The following is a 19,281-nucleotide window of genomic DNA, read 5'->3' as shown; positions in this document are numbered from 1 at the left end:
AAGAGAATCCCCCCTTCCCCTGCCAGCCTGAGGTGGGCCTGCAGCGTGAGAAAGCTTTGTTGTGTGAGACGTCTGCGCTTCATAGTTGTGTGGCTGGAGCATAACGTGGCCTAATAGAGAAGCTGGCCGCTAGGAGAGGGGTGCTGTGCTGATAAAACGTGCGACCTGCCAGGATTTGGAAGGTTGGCAGGCTGTTAGGTGGGGCAGAACATTTGGTAAAGCTCAACTGGGATGACTCATGAGGCAGACCGTGAGCTAAGTGTGCGTATCTAGTGGAGAGGCTGGGAAACAACACTGGCCTGAGTATCGGCCGGAGGCTGCATTGGACAAGGGACTGCAGGGAAGCGACGAGCTAAAAAAAAATTCTGCACTTGCAAGCTGGGTGGAAGAGGAACAAAGGCCAGGAACACAAGGACTTAGGGCTGAAAGAGCCCTCCTGTGTACCCCACGGGCGGGCACAGAGCCAAGACAGATTGTGGCGAGGGTGCCATCCTGGATCCAGATGCCCTCCTGCCCCCAGGGTCATGACGCTGGGCACTGCTGCTGAGTTTCCCAAAGCCAGGTGTCAGGCACAGGTGCGCAGCTCAGCAGCGTCCGGAGGTGGCGCTGTGGGCGTGGCTGTAGGCACCTGGAGTGGAGTCACCCGTAGACCGCAGAGTCATTTCGAGAGCTGAATTGCAAAAGAAAGAAGAGCCCAGGATGAAAGTCTGTGACTGCTGGGACTTGAAAACAACCTTGGCGGGGAAGAGGCTGAGAAAGCAGTTCTGCCACTGAGCAGGGCTCCTTTGAGGACACCATCAAGCATGGTTAAGAAACAGGAAAGGGGTCCTCCCAAGGCTGGAGCCCCAGGCCACAAAGAACACGACTTGGGGGAGTGGGGTGTCCACTCCCAGGCAGGGGCCCTAGCTGTGCCTGCCTGGCAAGACTTTAGATGGCCATGCAGCAGGGGCTGCCAGGTGCCCTCCACACCCGCTTTCACAGGGGTTACTGCAGTCATCCTATCCCTGGATGTGAGGGGCAGTGGCAGTCTTCTAGTTCCTAGGTCTCTGGATGGGGTGGCGCCTCCCCCAGACCTGATGTGAAGAAGGTACATGAAGCAACACATGTAGAGACGGCCCCAGACCCTAGACCAGAGTTGCCACCGCCACTGGAGGGGACTCATATGTCCTTGGGAGGGGAGGGGCGGGGCATCCAGAACAGGAAGGAGGGTGAGTGGGACATTTGGTGACTGGGGACTGGACAGTGATGCTATCAGGGTTATTTGCCCAGCACCTCCTGCCCTCCCCACTTCCTGGCTGCCATGTGTGGAGTGGGGCTGTGACTGGGCCTGGCCAGCGGGTTGGGAGGAGACGTGCTGCTTCTGGGCCACGGCATGTTGGCCAGGTGTGCGTGGCACTGAGATGGTGGCGCCACATCCTTGGGGACTGTGAAGGGCAGCGACACCTATCGCCTGGGAAAATGGAAATCTCAGTTCTCCAAAACAAAACATGCCTGTCACCTTGTACCCATCTTGGGAAAGGATCACCACTGAGGCCGGGATTTGGCTTAAGCCACAGAGGTGAAGGCCCAGAGTGAAGGTGACACATGGCTTTCCTGTGACATCCAGAGGCTACTCAGGCCCAGGGGGTCCAGCCAAGGGGCTGGGCAGGATTCGGGGAGCCTGCTCTCGGGCTTATGTATCAGAGGAGGGGGCCACACCCAGCTCCTGACCAGCTCCAGGCCCCAAGTCCCGGCAGGCCAGCCCACCCTACACAGCCAGGAAGATGCAGGGGACAAGAGTCGTGAGAAAGAGCGCAGCAGATCAGGTTTGCAGAGTGGAAGTTTAATGGGACCATCACCGTGATACCCCATCACAGCAGTCCCAGGCTGGAGGCCCCAGGCCCTGGCCGCCTCTCCCAGCATGGTGGGCCTGGAGAGAGCACCAGCACCACCTCCCACTTTCCCTGGGGTATTGCTTTGCCCCTGTGCCTCCCACCCCAGGAAGCTACAAGAGACAGGCTGTCCTGTCCCCACACTCTCCCTGGGTCCTGGGACTCCCTGTTCTGAGGGGCTAAGGTTGCCTGGGGCCAGAGGGCCCTCCCCAGGGACAACCGTCCTCTCCCTGTGTCCCCTGCCCCCCACACTGAGGGAATGTCTGTGTCCTTGTTCCTCTGCCAGGGGCCAACTGAGGCTGCCAACCCCAGGGGCGGGGTGCAGGGCTGTGCGGGGAGGGTGGCTCAGATCCCTGCAAGGAGGCGTGCTGCAGGGACAGCACAGCCTGGGCCCCCGGCAGACATTAAGGCACAGTGTGGCGGTCACCATAGGGCTGCTGGGGCCCTTGCCCCGGGGCGGCACCTGGCAGGTGCTGGCATCTGGGGCTAGGCACAGCTGTCAGTGTTGAGACAGGAGGCATGGTGTGTGCGGGCTGGCCCCAGGGCCTGCAGTGCAAGAGAGCTGGGAGTGGGGAGGCCAGGTCCACAGGTCTCTGCCAGACACAAGGAGGTCCCTCTCCCCATTCTCCCTGCCTGGGAGAGCCCAGGGGAGGGGCTTGTGGGCCTGGGCAGAGCTCATGGCCAGAGCCGAGACGCAGTCATGGCAGGCCTGGCCCACAGAAGGCACAATTGTGGTGTCTGGGAGGTCGAGGGTCAGCCCGCCAACAGGGCTAGGCAGACACATTGACGTCCCTGAGAGAGATGGCACTGCTGGGGGCCTCGTCCCCAAGCAGCAGGGCCTGTGCGTCCGAGTCTGTGTCTGCTTCAGCCTTGCCCAGCTCCGTGCTGGGCTCTGAGGCGGGCTCTGTGCTGGAGCCCAGGCCCTGGGACAGGATCTGCTGGATGGCTCTGCGCAGGTTGGGGTGCAGCCGGCCCTGCGTCTGGTAGAAGACCTCCAGCGCAAAGGACTTGAGGGCACCGGTGCAGAGGTCCTCGTACAGCGGGATGGTGTACATGCGTGACATCTGCAGGAGGGGCACTCGGTCACACTGGTGGGCTCCCCAGGCCCCTCGAGCCAGCCCACCCTGCCAGCCCGGCCAGGCGGCCCTCCTGCCCCTGGCTTCCCAGCTTCATCATTAGGGCTGTGGCCTGGACTCCGGTGGCCAGGAGGCCTACCATTAGCCTCCCACCTCCACCCTGCCCTTCCAGGCCGACCATGGAGGCCCCATCTCCAGGGAACCTGGGCTGGAGGGAGCACATACAGGGAGCAGGGCAGCCAGGGCCCACGGGCCTGAGGGCTCTGGCCTCCCTCTGAGGAGCTGGGACGTCCCCTCTGCCCAGACCAGGATGCTGAAGGCCCAGGGCCCAGCAGGCTGTGGTGGCCTGGACCCTAAACTCCTGCTCCCAGCTGGTCCCTTCCACAGCTTCTCCAAGAACTGGTGGAGTCCAGGCTGCCCTCTGGTACCTGCACCCGGTGCATGCCCCCACTCCCAACAGACCCCTACGTCTTCCCCACCCCATTCTCCAGAATGTGCCTGGCCTGCCCCAAGGGCTCAGACTAGGGAGTCGGGTGGGACTCCCAGTCCGCACGGCTAGGCCGTTCCAGGCTGGCCCCCTGGGCAGGTGACCGCACCTGGCTCTCCAGGAAGCGCCGCACCCTGTGGAGGTCAGGATAGTAGTCGTTGCGGACCACAATCTGCAGCCAGCGGATGCGGATCTCAGCATTCATCGAGTCCAGCAGGGAGGAGTAGCACTTGGACAGGCTCATCACCACCTCTGCAGCGCAGGGGGCAGGTCAGGGCTGGGCCGCTGTTGCACCCCAGCCACTGGGCCGCCCCCATCAGCTGCAGGGACTCACCCTGCGGCAGCGGGGACCCATCCAGGAGCCGGTCCAGGAAGAGTGCTGTCTGGAAGGTCCTCCACTTGGAGATGTCAATGGCGCTGGCCGAGGCAGCTGCCTGGTCCAGAGGTTCTGCAGTCCACAGCTGGAAAAGGGCCTCCACGGGCCGGGTCAGGCTGGATCCCTGAGACAGGTCCGGCTCAGCCAGCGGCGGGCCTGTGGCATTGAGCCAGCGCTCGAATTCCAGCCCTAGAGGGGAGAAGTGACCCTGGGGTCCCTGCCCAGGCTAGGGAGGGGCTGCCTGAGCAATCTGCCCAGGAGACCCCAGACCCTGAGTGTGTTCCAGGCAGGTGGCCTGTTCCAGGGACGTGGGCTGTTCAGGAAGGCGGAGTCAGCTCCAGCCAGCACTGCCACTTGAAGCCACTGAAGGGGCTTCTGTGAAGGGGTACAGGGAAGCAGAGACTTGGGTTGGTGACCAAGGGACTCGCACCCACTCCACGCCTCTCCTGGGTGGAAGACAATGAAGTAGTCTAAACCCAACCTCAGTGCTGGTGGAGGCCACCTGCGCCATGAACCAGCAGGGGCGGGATGGGGGCAACAGGCTCTTAAGATGATATTCCTACTCTTAAAGGGCAGTGCCCATTCCCTACCCACAAAAAGCTCTTGATGCACTTGCTGTACCTTCCAAAACTTGGTGTCACCATGCACAGCCCTCCCAGTGGCACCTCACCACCCTCCAGCAATTCTGGCCTCTCCCTCAATGTCTGAACCCTGCAGTGCCTTCCTGGGCCCCAAGCCCTCAGACCCTCAGGGACACCTTTACAAGTGACGCATAAACAGGGCTGGCTGCTGTTCTCCAGCTCCAGGACACCCCCGTCACCCGCCCTTCCTGCACCAGGCCCTTTGCACACCTGGTTTCCATGGCCCGCTTCCTGGGAGTGCCTGACTCGGCCTGCTTAGCCTTGTGCCACCGGCCCCAGGGAGGCCCCCAACCCCAGCCCTGTTCTCATAGCATACCAGCCTGGGGCCCACATGGTCCAGCAAGGGTTGGCTGAAGGACAGACAGTGAACTGACAGGGCTTTCCTCCAGGTGGAGTGGCCCCTCAGGCAGCAGAGGCCCCGCCTGTCATCACACCCACGGCTCCCTGGCTGCAGGGTTGGGGGTCAGCCTCACCTGCCCGGCAGTCCACGCTCTGCTCCTTCAGCTCCGGGAAGAAGCTCAGGAAGGAGTCCAGCAGGTCCTGGGCCACCACGCTGGTGAACTTGTACTTCTCCACATAGGCCTGTGTGGCAGAGGTTGGGCCTCAGCAGGCCTGGAAGGGCGGGGCACAGGCAGCCCCACCAGAGGCCTGCAGGGCACTGCAGGGCGTGCGCCAAGGTACGTGCTGGGCACAGGGGCAGCTAGTGGGCACTGCGGAGCCAGCACTTGGCACGCAGGCCCTGCCAAGGGACCAAACAGGGTGGCAGAAGGGGAGGTGGCAACCCAGGCACTCCCCACAAAGAAAGGCAGACTAGGTCCCAGCCAGGCTCACAGGCCCCTGCCAGTTCCACCCCAACTGCCGCAAGAGCAGGCAGCCCTGTGAGCCGGGGAGGGGCTGGGGGCAGATGGCAGCAGGGCCGTCCCGGGCAGGGGGCTGCTCACTCGGAGAAAGTCATCAAAGCGCTGTGGGTCTCCGCAGAGCTGGGACAGGTAGTACACGAAGCAGTAGCCCTTCTCGTAGGTGAACAGGTTCATCAGGTGGCTGGGATTCACTCCTGCAAGGTGAACACCCACCTGGGCTGGCGTCCGAAACCACCAGTGTCCCGTGGAATAGGGAGGGGCAGTGGTCAGGCTCCGAGGAGCAGCAAGGGCCAAGCGCCACTGTCCCTCACATGTCCAGATGTGTACTGATGCCCTGGGCGTGCAGCGGCAGGGCCTCGGGGAAGACTGAGGACTCACACACCACTGTGACCGCTGCTCAGAGCCAGGGAAGCGGCGGTGGCTGTGGGAGCCTGGGGAGGCCTTGCCCTGGCCAGGGGCTCCCAGCTTGGCCTTGGCAGGGGTCCAGGCACAGTGCAGGACAGAGAAGCCACAGCCAGAACACACGAAGGGCAGGCAAGGAGGCCTTGAGGGGTGACATCCCCAGTTCTGGGAGCGGGTCCTGAGGAGCAGGTACCTGGCTCCAGCTTGACTTGCAGTTTGCTGACCGGGCTGTCCTCTCCCAGAAGCTTCATCTGCCGGTGCAGGGCATCCAGGCGGAAGGCAGTCTCCAGGCAGGTGAAGGCAGCACCTGGATGGGGTCCGGAGACAGAGGAGAGGTGAGGGGGTGTAGGGGTCGTCGGGGGAAGCAGGAGGTGTGGGCACCTGCAGCATGGCAGGGGGGCCAGGCTAGGCTCTCTGCCCCTGGACCAGTGCCCAGGCCCCCCGTGGCTGCCCTCCCCGGCCCTGGCCGCACCGTAGGTCTCGGTGGGCACCTGCAGCATGGCAGGGGGGCCAGGCTAGGCTCTCTGCCCCTGGACCAGTGCCCAGGCCCCCCGTGGCTGCCCTCCCCGGCCCTGGCCGCACCGTAGGTCTCGGTGGTGATACGGCGCTGGGCATAGGTGGCCAGGCCCTCGCTCAGCCACATCTCTTCCCACGTGGCGTTGGTGACAGCGTTGCCGAACCAACTGTGGGCCACCTCGTGGATGACATCGATGACCAGGAACTCATCGCTCTCCAGGATGGAGGAGATGATGAAGGTGAGGCAGGGGTTCTCCATGGCCACGATGGGGAAGGAGGGTGGCAGGAAGACAATGTCGTACCTGCACCGGGAGGGCGGTGAGGGTGGCAGACCTCGGGGCTCAGACTCCCACCCTGCACACCCGCACCCCACCTTCCACCCAGCGGGGATCAGCCCAGCCCCTGCGGTGAGCTCCGCTTCCTCCCCAGGAGATGGGGACAGGACACCCCAGGGGTCAGACGAGGGGCTCCCCCTCTGACTCCTTCCAGCCAGCCAGGTCCACAGGTCCCCGGGGCCTACCTGCCCCACATGTAGGGCCCATACAGCCGCTCAGCTGCACTCAGCCACTGCTCCACTGCGCCCGACAGCTTGCTGGTGGCCGTGGGCAGGAGGCATGGCTCAGCCCACACGCGGCTCCTGGTGCATGCAGAGAGGATGAGCTGAGGCCGAGCAGCCCCAGCCCCGCTCACCCCACCAGGCTCTCCCACTGCCCTGGGGCTCCAGTAACACCCACACCTCACCCAGCCTGGCTGACCACCCCAGCCTACAGCCCGCCCTGCCTCACTGGATGGGCAGCCACCCTGGCCCTTCCCACAGCAGGGCAGAGCTGCATTCCAGGGGCCACTTAGCTCATTTTATCTCTGGGCTGAAGGGACCAACGAAGGTATGAGGGTGCCAGGCTGTGCGGGGGCCTTGGCAGGAAGGACCAGTTTGCAGGGCAGGCACTGGGTGGGCCAGGCCGCCAGGGCCCTGGTGGTGGCACCAAGGCAGGGGCAGGGCTGGCCCAGAGCACCCAGAGGCCAGTGGGGGTCCTCAGCAGGGCAGCCGTGGACACAGGCCACAGACCCCCGGTGGGGCTCTCCCCGAGGCCTGGGAAGCCCCAGAAGGCCCCAGCAGGAGGCCCTACCTGGGCCCGATGTCTGCCGGCTTGAGGTCTCCGGCCACCAGGGCCACGAGGTAGGCGGGCACGGGGTGCTCCATGTGGAAGTGGAAGACGCCTTCTTCCTCCATGTATGCACTCCGGGTGGCACTCATCAGCACCTGCACCCCCGATGGCGCCTGTAAGGAGGCCGGACTGAGACCGGGTGGCCCCACCGTCAGCACACCCACAGCCCAGGCCGGGGAGCCTGTCAGGCAGCCCCATATTCGTAGCAGGAAACCCTACATCCCCATCAGGGAACGTTTCTGTCAGAGAACTTCTCTCCAAAGAACTGCCACCCTCCACTCGGAACCCCTAGCTCCCAGCCTGCAAACCTCGTCCCAGCACAGAGGGTGCTGCCAAGTTCGGGCCCGGTGACCCACAGACCCCACTGGGGATCAGCAGCTCTGTCTGGAGACCCCTTGTCTGGGGACCCTGCAGTGCCACTGGGGACTCACCCCAGGTCCAGGACCCCGACCCCTCAGGCCCGTTGGAGGCAGCCCAGCTTCCCCTGTTCCCTGCAAAGCGGCTCCTCCCATAGAGTAGGGAGGGTGGGCTCCTGCTAGCACTGTGGCCTGCTGGCAGCTGGGGCCACAGCCCAGGCAGGTAGGAGCAAGGGGGAGGTGGCGTGGCCAGGCCACTGGGCTGTCCTGGGAGCAAGGTGACGGCAGCTGACGGCCCCTGACCTTGACGACGGCAGAGTAGGTGCACTTCACGGCAGGTGTGTCGAAGCACGGGAAGAAGGAGCGGTTGCACACGGAGTGGCCCTGGGTGAAGACGAAGGGCTTGGCGCAGCCATAGGTCAGCTCTGGGTCCAGCCACCAGATCTGTGGGCAGGATGGCCCATCAGCAGACGGCCACCCAGCTGGGGTGCTGGACCCTAGCCACTGGGCAGCAGCCTGAAAGAAGGCAGGAGGCTCTGGGAGGGGACAATGGCCAGATTATCTTGCTGGGTTCGAGGGCCAATAGCCACCCCTTAGCCTTCACTTGCCTGCCTGGGCAGGGAGACATCCAGGGCAGGTGACCCAGGGTGTGGCCTGCACTGTGTCATCAGGGCCAGCCAGACCCCAACCCAGGCAGGAGGCCCTGTGTCAGGTAGCCGACGGGGGCATCTCCCAGCTAACGCCAAGGGGAAAAAAGGGAATAGCCCATCATTGCATTATCTTAGCTTTCATAGGGAAACTGAGGCACAGTAGGGACACACTCAGTCCAAATTCCCAGCAGTTGATTTGGTCATGGTCAGGAAAAGGAGGCTGGGATGTGGAACCTGGGAAGCCAGAGCCTCCTGATGGCTATGCACTGGCAGGCAGCACGCCCGGGCCCAGAGCCACCCTGAGCCCAGGCAGCCTCGCCTGAAGGGACCCCGCAAGAGACAGGCTCCAAGCCAGGGGACAGCAAGCAGGGAGTGGAGGCCAGGCCAGAGGCCCCTGCTGGCAGGGGACAGGAGTGGCCAAGGGAAGGTTGGCTGGGGCCGCTGCCTGGAGGCCGGGGGCTGCGGTGAGTGCTGTGGAATGGGTGTGCTCACAGCAGCTGCTACCCACCTAAGGTCACCCCCCCGGCAAACCTCTCATCTGCACCAAAGCTGTTGAGGCTTTCCTCACCCCTAGATGCCGAGGCCAGGCCCCAGCCCCACTGAGAAGCCTGCACCCCCGGGGCCCTCCTGCCACTATCCTGCTGCACCCGTCTCATCTTCCTTCCAGGAATTCTGACCTCTCCAGTGAGGGCAGCTCAGAGTCTGGGAGGGGGACCCTCTTCCAACCACAGCCACATCACCTTCGTCCCAAGTCAGCCCTGCACGTCGTACCCACCCTCCCCTCTGCCGGAATGAGATAGTCAAGGCAAACTGAATTGCTCTTCGTGCAGAGGCCCTCCCATGACCATGAGTAGAAGGCGCCCCCAACATGCTTCTAAGACTGGACAAGTGGAATCCACAGCTGAGGGCCGCCACTGAGGGCCTGGAGGATCCCAGACCAGGAGGGCTCCCTCCCCCACAGGCCCGGCCAGACCCCTGCCAGCACTCTCAGATCTCTTCCAAACTTCCTGTTGGTGCCCTGGCCCTGCTGGGCAGCAAGGTGGCACAGGCGTCTCCCATTCCTGCTGAGCCCTGGGCTGCCAGGGTGTTCAGGGCCCACCTGGGGAGCCATTCACAAACGCAGCCTCCCTCTTGGGGAGGGGCTGGGACCTGGGAATCTGTATGAAGGAACCTCCCTGCAGGAGTCTCCCCAACCCTTCAGCCTGCACGGCCCCCTCACAATTACTCCTCTCCTGTGGCCTTGCCTCACCCTCCTGAGGCCCTTCTCAGGCTCTGCCCACTCACACCTCTCCCTACTGCCCCATGTCCACCCCACAGCCTCAGTAGCCTGGGTGTCTTCCCAGATACCAGCAGGGCCCACAGCTCCCCACTTGCCCTGAAGTGAGGGGCTGGGGCAGACCCCTAGACAGGACAGGCCCTGCCCCACAGATGGGGCACCAATCCCCGTCAGGGCACCCGGGCACAGGTGCTGATGGGCTGGTGGAAAAGGAACAAGGCTGAAGGGCTCCAGACGCTGCAGGGCAGGAAGAACGCTGTTCTTGCTGGGGTGGGGTGGGGGTGCGGGAATGGGCCCAAGCATCTGCAGCACCTCCAAAAAGCCTCTGGGGGCCTGGGGCCCACTGGCAGGGCCTCCCAGGGAGCTCCCGCTGCATCCTCCCTGGCACAGGGACAGGCTTAGGGATTTGGGCCTGAGTCCCTGGAACATGCAGGAAGAGAAGGGGACTCCACGTGTGGCCCCAGCCCCATGGCGCTCACATACAAAGGTGCATGCCTGAGGTTAGAGTCGAATACTCTGCCTTCTGCAAGTGGGGTGGCTCATAGGCCAGGTGACGCTAGGCCCCCTGTCCACAGCCTGCCAACCCTGACACCACTCAGACTTGGGGGACTATGCCACTCTCCCTGCCCAGAGTACCCAAGGGCCACCCAGTAGGCCACAGGAAGCCAAGAGACAATGGCCACCCTTGCTCACTGGGCCCCGTTCACAGCAGCCTGCTGAGGGCCCTGGTCCGGCCACTCTGCAGGCCAGTGTTGGGCGGACCAGACACGTGGGCTCCAAACACGGATCAAGGCCAAGGAGAAGCCCATCCCTCAGTTCTCACCTGTCATACTGGGAGGCATACTTGCCACCTGTCAGAGCCCTGGAATACCACAGCAGGGGCGGGGCCGGCTGGCCAGCGGCCTGCACACCCACAGGGGTTCTGGGAAAAAGGTGAGGTGGCAGGTCCTGCTTAGGGTTCCTGGGAAATGTACAGGAAGCCCATAGGGGTGCACTGGTCTGGGTTCTTCCTGCCCAGATGTCACCTTGGCTCTTTGTGGCCTGAAGCCTCTCGACCACCTCTCCACCACCCTGTCCATTTATGTGCCGCGACCAGTGACAGCTGGACTTCCCAGCGCCTCCACAGCTGTGTGTGTGTTGCATATGTCGGGTGTCACATGTGTGCCGTCCATACCACCTAGGGATGCAGTATGAACCCCCATGCTGTAGGCAGGAAAGGCCCTGCTCCATCCTGTACACACCCCCACTGGTGGAGGTGGAGGGGGTGCTGCAGCCACAGCGCCAGCCTCAGCCACCTGGCCTTTCTTGCGGAGTCTCTGGAGTGGTGGGTACCCAGTGTGCAAGCCCTGCAGAGCCTATGTGTGTCTATGTTGGGGTCGCGGGGCCCACTGGTCTCAACACTCCACCAGTGCTGGCCAAGGAAGCCCCAAACCGAGCATCACAATCTCCATGGCCCTTTCCTCTGCCTCTGGCTTGGACTCATCTGCACGCCCTGGTCACATGGAGGCCCTTCCGCAGCTGACACTCCAGCCCAACCCTCGGTGCCAGGATCCTGCAGATGTACACCTCGGTGGGTGACAGAAGCTGCTCATGTCCCCAGGCAGGGACCAAACACCTGAACGGGAGGCTTCCCTGAGTGACATGCTGTCCCGTGTCCCCGCAGAACTGCGGCTTCTATCCAAGGGTCCTAAGGGCTCACAGGCAACAGCTGGGAATCACCGGGGTGGGGGGAGGGGGGCACCTGGAGGGCGCAGATTCGCGTCCCTCAGCCTGGCCGTGCGGCGAGAGGCCGCTAGCAGCGCCCTGCGGACCGGCCCGCAGCCCCGGCGCCCGCCCCGGACTCACGGCGGGGGCGTCGGTCGAGGTGTACCGCAGGATGACCTGGAAGGGCTGGTGCGCCTGCAGCTCGGGCGGCAGCGTGACGGTGAGCGAGGAGCCGTAGTCGGTGAACGGGTCCACCCTGAAGGCCAGCGGACAGCAGGCGGGCTCGGAGCCGGGCGCCTCGGGGAAGGCGGGCAGCGGGGGCGGCGGCGCGGGCCCCGGCCCGGGGGCGGAGAAGGCGAAGGCGCAGGGCGTCTCGGCGGCGGCGGCGGGGGCGCGACGGAAGGCGGCTGAGTGCAGGCGCAGAGCCGGGTGCGCGTCGAGCACGAGCGCGCGGGGCGCGGGCCGCAGCGCGCACAGCTCGAGCACCAGGCAGCCGGCCAACTCGCGCGCCTCGGGCCGCAGCTCCAGGCCCAGCTGCAGGTGGCGGAGGCGGAAGAGCTGCGCGCTGGAGGCCGAGGCCACGTCCAGGGCGGGCGGCGGCTCGGGCGGCGGGCGGACGGGCGCGGCCTCGGCGCCGGGCGCCTGGCGGCAGCAGCACTGCGCGGCCATGGCCGCCGGCACTAGGTGAAATCCATGGGCGGCGGCCGCGCCGGGCCGCGGGCGAGGGGCGCCGGGCGGCGGCGGCGGGGCGCGGGCACAACAGGAAGTCGCGCCGGGAGCCGCCCGGCCCGGCCCCGCGCCGTGCGCCGCCCCGCTCGGGCTCCGCTCGGCCGCCGCCGGGGGCGCTGTGCGCGGGGCCGGGGCGCGGGGCCGGGGCGCCGGGCGGGGAGGGCCAGGAGCCAGGGGCGCGGGGAGCCGGGGAATCGAGCGCGGCGCGGGGCCTGGGCGCGCGGAGCCGGTGAGCAGCACCCCCAGCCCCTCGCTTCCTCCCCGGGCGGCGCCCGGGAGATCCCAGGAGGCGGGATCGCTGCTCCCTCCCAGACACTGCTGGCCAGGCCCCTGGGGCAGCCGCTGAAGGGACCCGGGAACCTTGGGGCCACAGGGGCAGGCTGCTTCCAGGTGTGGTTCGTGTTCCCGAGGAGCGCAGCGTCGCGAACTCAATGTCATCCTTTCATCCGGGGCTACGGGCAGGGCAGGATTCTCCTGGCACCCCTGCCACTCCCCCAAGTCTACAGGTGTGGTCTGTGCTGTGGGCCCTGCGGTGCGAGAAGCTCCGGAGCCTTCACGCAGCGCTGTCAACTACAGCAGCCACCAACCACGTGTGGCCATTTAGATGCGAATTAAATACAGTTAGAAGTTCAGTTCCTTCGTGGCAGGTGGAGTGAGTGAGTGTGTGTGTCTTCCTGGGAGGAGTGGCTAATGGACAAAGCAGGCAGGAATCATTTCCACAATCGCAGAAGTTCCTCTGGGCAGTGCTGGGGACCTCTCATTTGGGAGCCCTGTGCTGGGGTACGAAGGAGGGTCTGGCCTGCCTGTTCCCACCCCATCTGCCAGGTCCACCCTTCCCAACGCCATTCTCTGTGGACCTGGCGAAGGCTGCCCAAGGCTGAGCCTGTCCAGGAGCCTGAGCCCCGAGGGAAGGGGTGCTCGCCTGGCAGAAGCTGCTAGTGAGCTCACAGCGGTTGAATTTTGAGGCTGTGGAATAACAGGGGCCACCATGATGTCGCTGTTGTCATCAAGTAAGAATTCAAATTCCTAGGGACAAGGGGCTTCTGGGGCTGGGGAACTATCCAGGAACCCAGGACACCTCTCTCTTCTGCTCCATTGAGGTGTGGCCGTGCAGGGCTGGACTCGGGTACCGCACTCGACTCAGCGTCAGCCCTGAGTAGTGTTTCCTGTGTCTGGACTCAGTCTCCTCGTTGTGTAACCCTCTGTGTCTACCCTCCTTCCGTGCGGCGGGAAGGAAGGCTGAGAGGGAGAGTGTGCGTTCACGTTTGCGGGACAGAGCACTGAGGCATCATTTCAGTTTTCCCGTAGGACCTCAGGTCCCCACGTGCCCTCTTTAGGGACACGGCCACGATCTTGGGGCACCCATCCCAAACTCACCAGGAACCCCTAGGCTTACACAGTCACCCAGAGGTGTGGATCAGCCTTGCATCCAAGGCTGACAGGGAAGACAGCTGAGATGGGACCCTCCTCACTGCCCCCAGCGCCCTGCCTGGTGGGGCCCTGCAGTGCCAAGGGCAGACTGTTTTCGATGGCACCCCCAGTTCTACGGGGCTCTCCAGAGCCCACCGGGCCATGTTCCTGGCTGGAAGAACCTCAGTTCTGCACACGCGGTGCCACACTAGCTGGGCCTGGCCGTCCGGGGGGCAAGTCACCACAGGGAGCTTGGGGTCTTGCCACCCAGAGCCCCGCATTGGACTCAGGGAGCAGAGGTTGGGGTCTCGCCCTGGGCACCTCTCCGCGGCCAGTTCTGCACACAGGAGTCCAGAGTTGCTGTGGCACCTCCTCCCCGGGGGTCCAGGGGAGCGCCTCCCACCGCGCACGTATGTGAGGAGCTGCCCTACTGCACCCCATGGTGCGGGAGGCGCGGCTGAGCCGAGAGGGCGGGGTCTGCAACTGAGCCGCAGGAGCCTCTCGCGCCGGCCCCGCCCCGCCCCGCCCCGCCCGAGGAGGCCCCGCCCCCGCCTGCCTGACACCCCCTGGCGGCGGGAGGCTACGCCGCATCCAGGCCTGGGCAGACACCTCTGACTTCTCTAACCCTGGCAGAGGAGCCTGGACGTCGCGACTGTCAGCCCTGGCTTTCTCCCACAGTTTTCATACTCCAGCTTCTTGGTGATCAGCGCAGTGAAGTGGCTGCGCGGCATCTGCACCCTAGCCTTCCCCTGATGCACCCGAGGGAGGGGTTCCTGGCTTCACCCACTAGGAGGTGGGTGTGGGCATGGAGGGTTCTAGCAGGCTGGGGAGGGCAGCAAAGCTTCCAGGAAGAAGCAGTGTTCAGACAGGGCCGCGCCCAACCCCGACAGAGGACCAGGGAGCTACCAGTTCTCAGATGGAGCTGATGGGCTAAAAAGGTCTGATGTGACCCACAGGTTTCCTTCAACCTGGCCGGGGCCCTGCTGCCCTTGTCCCCTTGTCACCAGGGCCAGGTCAGCAGGTAAAGGGTGTGCCCTGCCCTGAGGCAAGGGCAGCCGAGGTTTTCATCAGGGTGTTGTGAGCAGGGCTGAGCCGCGGGGGAAACCGCAGGCCCAGGTCCTCCCTCCTCTCCAAGCCACTGTTCCTCACCCGCTAGTGGAGACCGGCGGCTGCTTCCTTCCGGGTTGATGAAAAGGTTGCATGAGTCATGAGGAGCTTATCTAGAGAGGCCAGCGGCAGGCAAGCCCTCCACAGAGATGGGGACTGCCCTGGGCACCAGCTTGTGATGGGGGCCGCGGTCCACAGCGATGGGTGGTGCCGACTGGTGACACAGGGCATAGAGGGGCAGCGACCAACAAGGTGTGGCCTATGCTTGAGGCCCAGGTACACAAGGCGTGGGGAGAGAGAAGGCCCTTCTCACTACCACCCCCACGCTTGGCTGACAAAACCCGTGCTTCCCATTCCCCCAGCTTTGGGCTCTGCCGCATCAGAGATGTTCGGTCCCCAGGTGGGATGCTTTTGCTTAGGAACACAACCGGGTCTCACTGGGAGGGTGGCTCAGACACGGCCCAGCCACGGAAGCATGAGACAACACAGGGCTGGCTCTGGCAGGTGGGCATGAGGCTTTGTGAGGCTTGGGGGCCAGGAAGAGTGGTGCCTCCTACTTCTCTCTGGTGGTGCAGTACAGGTAACGGAGGCCACAGCACCTGTGTGGGCAGCCATGCAGGGCCTGGGGCCTTAAAAATGAAGGATCGAGTCACGCCACCAGGTGAAGGCCATAAGCAGCTTAGGCACTGGCTGAGGGTAGAACATGGAACGAGTATTGGAAAAGGCAGATAAGCACCAACCACAGTATTTTACTCATTGCCGCATACAGGATGTAAATACGCGTAGTTGTATATATTAACCAATGACTACGTTATCTGTGATTCACATGTATTACACACATTTTCCTTTTCTTCCCCCACTCTTATTTAAGGAGTGTTGATTCTAGGATAGTCTTTAGGCCACAGGATGTCCAGGAGAGGCGGTGTCTGAACTAAAGAAGGAATCAACATGCTTGGATGCCTCCAGTGGTGGCTTATGGGGTTCCACCCTCACACGGCGGGAGAGGCAGCACCTCGTTGGCTTGACAGTAGCTATGTGACCTTAGGTTGGGGTGCAATGTTGGTGAAACAGAGGTCAAAGTAGGAGAGGGGTGCAGATGCTGGAGGCCTCCCGGGTTCCCTCACCAGGCCGTCTGTCAGCACAGCCTCCTTCTCCCCTGCCTGTCACAGGAGGGGCTTCCCATGTTCGGTGCCCAGATGAGACCAGTGAGAGGTCCGGGAGGTGGGAGGAAGGAGATGCAGTGGCTTCAGCAGCTGGTGGGCAGGAGGCTCTGCTGGCAGCTCCAGGTGCCCTCCACAGCCAGGACATCAGGCAGTGGGGATCTGGGTGGCAGGTCCCTGTGACTCCCCTATGTCTCCTCTCCTGTCCTTGGCTCCCCAGCCTTCTTCTCCCTGCATTCAGTTTCTTTCTGCCCAGTTCCTTAAGTGGTTTAGATTTTCCTGACCAAGGCTTGTTTAATAAGCTGAGCTGACCAGAGGGAGAGGATGGAGCAGATGGTGGTGCAGCGGTCCGTGTGGTCTGATACGCAGACCGTTGCCCCACCATCAGGAGGGGACAGAGACCCTCTTGAGCTGCGTTCCAGGAAGATGGGGCTTAACTGGGAAAAATGAAAACTCAGTGTGGAGGCGAGTGCACTGGGCGGCCGTGGTGCCGTGGGACCATGGACCTCAGAGGGCACTGGTGGCAGGACCGCAGAGCGGGCCCTTCAGCCTGCCACTGAGGTGGAGGATTCTCTTGTGAAGAAAGCAGTAGGAAGGATGGAAAACCATACTTCCTAGAGAGGCATCTGGAGCGGTTTCAGTTTTGATTGCTGTTATTACTACTGATAACTGAGCAAAAGTGGTGATGATGCTTGAGAGAAATTTCTGCAACCCACAGTCAGCAATTATATGTACAGCCAAGTACAGCGTGTGCTCATTTCTCCCTAGATTTTTGAATCTGCAGTTTACCAAAGCTGCCAATGCTTTCTTATTATTATTTTATTGCAGCAAATTCCAGATGTGTCTCCAACGGGAAAATATACAACCCTCTTGCCTTTGATGATTATTCTTATGATTTCAGGCATTAAAGAGGTTATACATCATAAATGACATGGCAGACAAAATAGTTAAGGAACACAAAACTGTTATGACAAGATTCATGGGACACGATTAAGTGGAAAGAGGTGAATGTGGGTGACACTGTGAAGGCCTCGAATGGGGAGCTCCTTCCTGCAGACACAGTCCCGATGTGTTCATATAGCAACATCTAATCCGGATAGAGAGACAAATGTAAGACACGGCAGGCTTTGCCAGAAACAGCTGAAATGCAAACAGAAAACCAGCTGTTAGGCCTATCTGGAAAAATAGACCGTGAAGCACCTGATCGTCATTTCAATGGCTGAGCTTCCGCCTAGGTGGTAAAAGCCCTGTTCCAATTGGGCCTGACCGGGTCTTGTTAAGAGGTACACAGCTTAGAAATGCTCAGTGGATTGGCCAGGCAAGGTGGCTCACGCCTGTAATCCCAGCGCTTTGGGAGGCCGAGGCGGGAGGATCATGAGGTCAGGAGATTGAGACCATCCTGGCTAACACAGTGAAACCCCGTCTCTACCAAAAATACAAAGAAATTAGCTAGGCGTGGTGGCGGGCGCCTGTAATTCCAGCCACTCAGGAGGCTGAAGGACGAGAATGGCATGAAGCCGGGAGGCGGAGCTTGCAGTGAGCCAAGATGGCGCCCACTCCAGCCTGGGCACCAGAGTGAGACTCTGTCTCAAGAAAAAAAAAAAAAGAAATGCTCAGTGGATCACTGGCATAGTTGTTTACACTGGCTTTGAAACCAAATTCCTGCAGAATTCTGTCAAATCACCTCAAGAGATCAGAGATTAAGAAAGTGACAATGGGCAGGTCTCCCTTTGGTTCCTGCTGCTCTGGTCATGTCTGTAGTGAGCTGCGTGGGAGCCGTGCTATGGAATAAAAAGTACGGTGACATTTGGTACCTGCAAGAGGATTCCAGCTCACAGCATTGTGTTTGACATACTGGTGTTCATCATCTTATAACAGTACCTCATCCCCATTAGTCTGCTGGTCACTATGGAAATTGTGAAATATATTCAGGCCCAGTTTATAAACTGGGATCAAGATGTGCATTATAAAGTAAATAGTGTCCACACCATGGCCAGCACATTCAATCTCAGTGAAGAACTTGGGCAGGTAAAATTTCTATTTTCTGATAAAATGGGAACCCTCACTTGCAATATTAAGACATTTAAGAAGTACCACTGCAGGTGTCATTTATGGTGCAACACCTTCCATCCGAGCCCTGATATTTTAATTACCCCAGTTTATTGGAGAACATTGAGAATGGCCATCCCACAGAAAACTATATAGACCAATTTCTTACCCTGTTATCTGTGTGCCACACTGTTATCCCTGGAAATATTATAATCTACCAGGCTTCCTCCCCGGATGAAGCAGCTTTAGTGAAAGGAGCAAAAAAACTTGGCTTTGTTTCCCTACAGGAACACCATACTCTGTCACCGTAGAAGCCGTGGGTGAAAAAATCGCTTTTGAAATTCTTAATGTCCTGGAGTTCTCTAGTAATAGAAAAAGGAGGCTGGGCACAGTGGCTCACGCCTGTAATCCCAGCACTTTGGGAGGCTGAGGTGGTGGATCACGAGGTCAGGAGTTCGAGACCATCCTGGCTAACATGGTGAAACCCCCCATCTCTACTAAAAATACAAAAAATTAGCCGGGTGGGGTGTCACACACCTGTAGTCCCAGCTACTCAGGAGGCTGAGGCAGGAGAATCACTTGAACCAGGGAGGCGGAGGTTGCAGTGAGTCGGGATTGCGCCACTGCACTCCAGCTTGGGCAACAGAGACTCTGTCTCAAACAAACAAAAAAAAAAAGAGAGAAAGAAAAAGGATGTCCGTAATTGTCCGAACTCCTATGGGACAGCTCCAGCTGTATTGCAGAGGGGCTGATGAAGAGAATAATTCCCCAATCACCCAAGTTGCCCTTCAACAATGTCTTCATCAACAGCTTCCTTGATCTAAATGTCCCACGTGGGTATGCATTTTCTCAAACAGAAGCATCCGTGGTCACGCAGGAAGAACTAGTCCGTTCTTATGACACTACTAAAAATAAACACAAGAAGAGTTGCTTTTCCTGATTTCACCTATGACTCAGATTCTGATTACTGTAGTCTGTACTCATGTCCTTCCCTGAGACTGGTAGAATGCGCCGGCACCCCCAAACACTCAAGATTCTGGAGTGTAAATAATGGAGGATCCCTATTTGCTTTTTCTTAATTTGTCTTCGATGTTTTACCAAATGTATTTCTTTTTCTGTCTGTAAGATAATTTGTGCATCAGCTCAGCCGGAAATATTAAAAGCACTATGTTTCACACACACACACACACACACACACACACACACACACAAAGGAAAACTCGGTATGACAGTGAGGAAGAAGGGTGAAGACCAGCCTTCTGTATCAGTGCAGGGACATCCTTCCTCCAGGCAGCAGGCCTTCAAGCTTCAAGCCTCAGGGCCCAACCCTAAGGCTGGGGGCTCTCCCTGCAGGCAGGACTGGGCCTGGAGGGCCTCCTCATACTTCTGGAGCTGAGACCAGAAGCCCGGGTTCGGTTCTGCTACCGGGCGAGCGCTCTTCACCA

General features: G+C 61.2%; 1 protein-coding gene across 2 annotated transcripts; it reads right to left on the bottom strand.

The window, feature by feature from the left end:
• Positions 1-1,801: 1,801 nt before the first annotated feature.
• Positions 1,802-12,170, bottom strand: RNPEPL1 (arginyl aminopeptidase like 1). 2 transcript variants are annotated; one of them, XM_034955526.4, is made up of 11 exons: positions 11,523-12,170; positions 8,055-8,195; positions 7,357-7,508; positions 6,750-6,866; positions 6,296-6,531; positions 5,907-6,020; positions 5,393-5,505; positions 4,925-5,033; positions 3,769-3,999; positions 3,544-3,686; positions 1,802-2,935 (listed from the first exon to the last, which is right to left on the bottom strand). In XM_034955526.4, the coding sequence occupies exons 1-11, from the start codon at positions 12,048-12,050 to the stop codon at positions 2,642-2,644; spliced, it is 2,178 nt and encodes a 725-aa protein (XP_034811417.1). In that variant the 5' UTR covers positions 12,051-12,170; the 3' UTR covers positions 1,802-2,641. The 2 variants fall into 2 exon arrangements, with proteins under 2 accessions (XP_034811417.1, XP_054965270.1); XM_055109295.2 differs by having other exon boundaries at positions 3,769-3,966; positions 11,523-12,150.
• Between the last annotated feature and the right edge of the window lie 7,111 nt (positions 12,171-19,281).

The sequence above is a fragment of the Pan paniscus genome, chromosome 13 (genome assembly GCF_029289425.2).
Source record: "Pan paniscus chromosome 13, NHGRI_mPanPan1-v2.0_pri, whole genome shotgun sequence".
In the NCBI taxonomy this organism is placed as follows: domain Eukaryota; kingdom Metazoa; phylum Chordata; class Mammalia; order Primates; family Hominidae; genus Pan; species Pan paniscus.
The sequence above is the reverse complement of the archived record's forward strand: the minus strand, read 5'-3'. Positions and strand labels throughout refer to the sequence as shown.